General features: G+C 23.4%; 1 protein-coding gene across 1 annotated transcript; it reads left to right on the forward strand.

The window, feature by feature from the left end:
* Positions 1-2,228: 2,228 nt before the first annotated feature.
* On the forward strand, positions 2,229-2,485 carry LOAG_13221 (hypothetical protein; the record flags this gene model as incomplete). Its single annotated transcript, XM_003148729.2, has 1 exon — positions 2,229-2,485. A coding segment is annotated over one exon (257 nt), but the record flags the coding sequence as incomplete, so codon positions are not given.
* Positions 2,486-2,526: the final 41 nt, after the last annotated feature.

A 2,526-nucleotide genomic window follows, 5' to 3' on the forward strand; every position in this document is an offset into this window, starting at 1 on the left:
TTAAAGAAATGATGAAATTAAATAGATTTTGCATTTCTAAAAGTGCAAAATGATGAAATTAAACAGATAAATAAACAAAACAAACGAATTTCTTTCTTTAGTTGTTTGTTTGTTTGTTCGTTTGTTTGTACGTTTATTTGTTTGTTTGTCCGTCTGTTTATTTGTTTGTTTGTTTGCTTGTTTATTTATTTGTTTGTTTGTTTGCTTATTTGTTTGTTCATTTGTTTGTTTGCTTGCTTATTTGTTTGTTTATTTGTTTGTTTATTTTCACTTGATGCAATTCCAAATAAAAAATCTTTTTATTTGCTGAAAATAATTTGAAGTAAAAATTTTCTTTCTTTTTTTTCAATTTCAAATTTTTTATCGAAAGCTTATTCAATTTTAGCGAACATTTGTTAATTGAATTTTTTATTGATCAAAAGATTATAATATTTTGGTAAATCGTATCAATTGATGTTAGTTAATTGATTATATTATTGTTATTATTATTATTATTATTATTATTTTTGTTTCACTAGAATTAGCTTCATGAATATATTGAAATTTAAATGTTTTAAAACAATTTCAATTAATTTAATATGAATATTTCCAGTCTTTTGTTTAGTTTAATCTTTTTGTTCTGAATAAATTTTTGACGATAGTAAAAAAAAAAAGGAAAATACCAAAAAAAAAAAAAACTAGGAAATCAGATCATTAAGCAAAATCGGATATGAAATTTATAAAGAAATAAATTAATATTCAATGAAATCACATCGACATGCTCAGTAATTTTCGTTAACACAAGAAAGCATCTCAACAGTTATAATTATTTCAGATATTCCGAATCCGGATGCAAACCGGATATTGCAATATTGATGAACAATATTGTATAAAAATTAATTCTCTTGAAAAATGTGATCTAATGTTAAACATAATTTTATAAACGAAAAAAATTATAATAATACAAAAGATAATTTAAATATCAAAAATACTATCATTTTTTCTCTTCATCATTGTTTAAATTAATTATCATTTAAAAGAAAAAAAGAAGAATTAGCAGAAAATTTATAGTATTTGATAACATTATTAATTATAAAATTTAAATTAAAATTAATATTTTGTTTTTTTCCTTGTTCATAAGATTTATTCGTGTCATAATTTAAGCAAGTAATATAGAAATTCAATAAACAATATATTACAATTCTATATGAAATAATCAAAATACGAAATAATTAATTAAATAAATGAATTCCATTGATAAATTGAAAAGATTAGGAAAAGGGATGAGACAGAGAGAGGAGGAGAGGTGGGGGGAGAGAGAGAGTTATCGAAAATCATTTTATCAAAATTAATTATTTCGTTTTATCATCTAACTATTCTTTTAGCAAAGTATTCCGAAAATGAAATTAATCAGCATTTCTAAATTAAGGAAAATGAAAAAAAGAAAAAAGAAAAAACTCTTTTCGATTTTAAATCATTTCCAATATTATATTCATAAAATTTTAAATTTAGCAAAAAAAAAAGAAAAAAGAAATGTATGTAAAGAGAGAAGAGGAGAAAAAGAGAGAGAGAGAGAGGGAAAAAAATGAAAAGATTAACTTACCCAATGGTTCGATATGTTTCCAATAAAGTTTCATTATCAGTATATGCAAATGTAATTAATGAATAATTAACAGATAATATAATATATATCAAAAATGAAAATGATAATAATGAAGAGAACATGTTTCCTTTGTTTATTTATCGATTTCTTCACTCTTATTTATCGTATTGCTTTTCTTTTTTTTTTTTGTCCAAAATTCGATCGGAAAATATAAAATTTACCACTTATCAATGATAAGAAAAGAAAAAAAAACAATCGATAAATTTTGTCTATATGAATTTAAGAAATAATTAACAAAAATCTAATTAATTTTTGGCGGGATAATAGTTTTTTCTCTTCTTTTTTTCTCTTCAAATAATGGAGAAAATATATGAGACAAACAAAGAATAATATCTAATCGAGTATATATGGTCAACAATGTTGACCTCGTTTCCAATTTTAGTATTGATATTCAAAATATTTATATCAGTTAATACAGTATAACAGTAATAATAAGTTGCAGTAGTAGTAGTAGTAGAAGTAGAAGTAGGAATTGTAAATAAAATAAATTCGTGTTGATAATAAATATTATATTATCAACGGAAGATTTAGGACCATATTGTAAAGGAAGAGGTTGATGAGTTGTGAAAAGTGAATTTGGTTGAAGGCGCAAGCAATACCGACGATAGTGATGATGATAATGATGGTGATGATGATGATGATAATGATGATGATGATGATAATGATGATGATGATGATGATAATGCTGGTGTTATTGTAGACCCATCCCATCGAATATGTGACAATGATGCCATCTGGGAGCAAAGAAATGCCAATGACGCCGATAATACTTCGACTAATAATAATGCCGATATTACTCAATTGTTAATGACAATATCAGTATTTAAAATCATTGTAATTTGAGCTAACATGAATTAATCGCTTTTATTATTATTATTATTATT

Source organism: Loa loa (assembly GCF_000183805.2).
Source record: "Loa loa unplaced genomic scaffold supercont3.506, whole genome shotgun sequence".
Classification (NCBI taxonomy): domain Eukaryota; kingdom Metazoa; phylum Nematoda; class Chromadorea; order Rhabditida; family Onchocercidae; genus Loa; species Loa loa.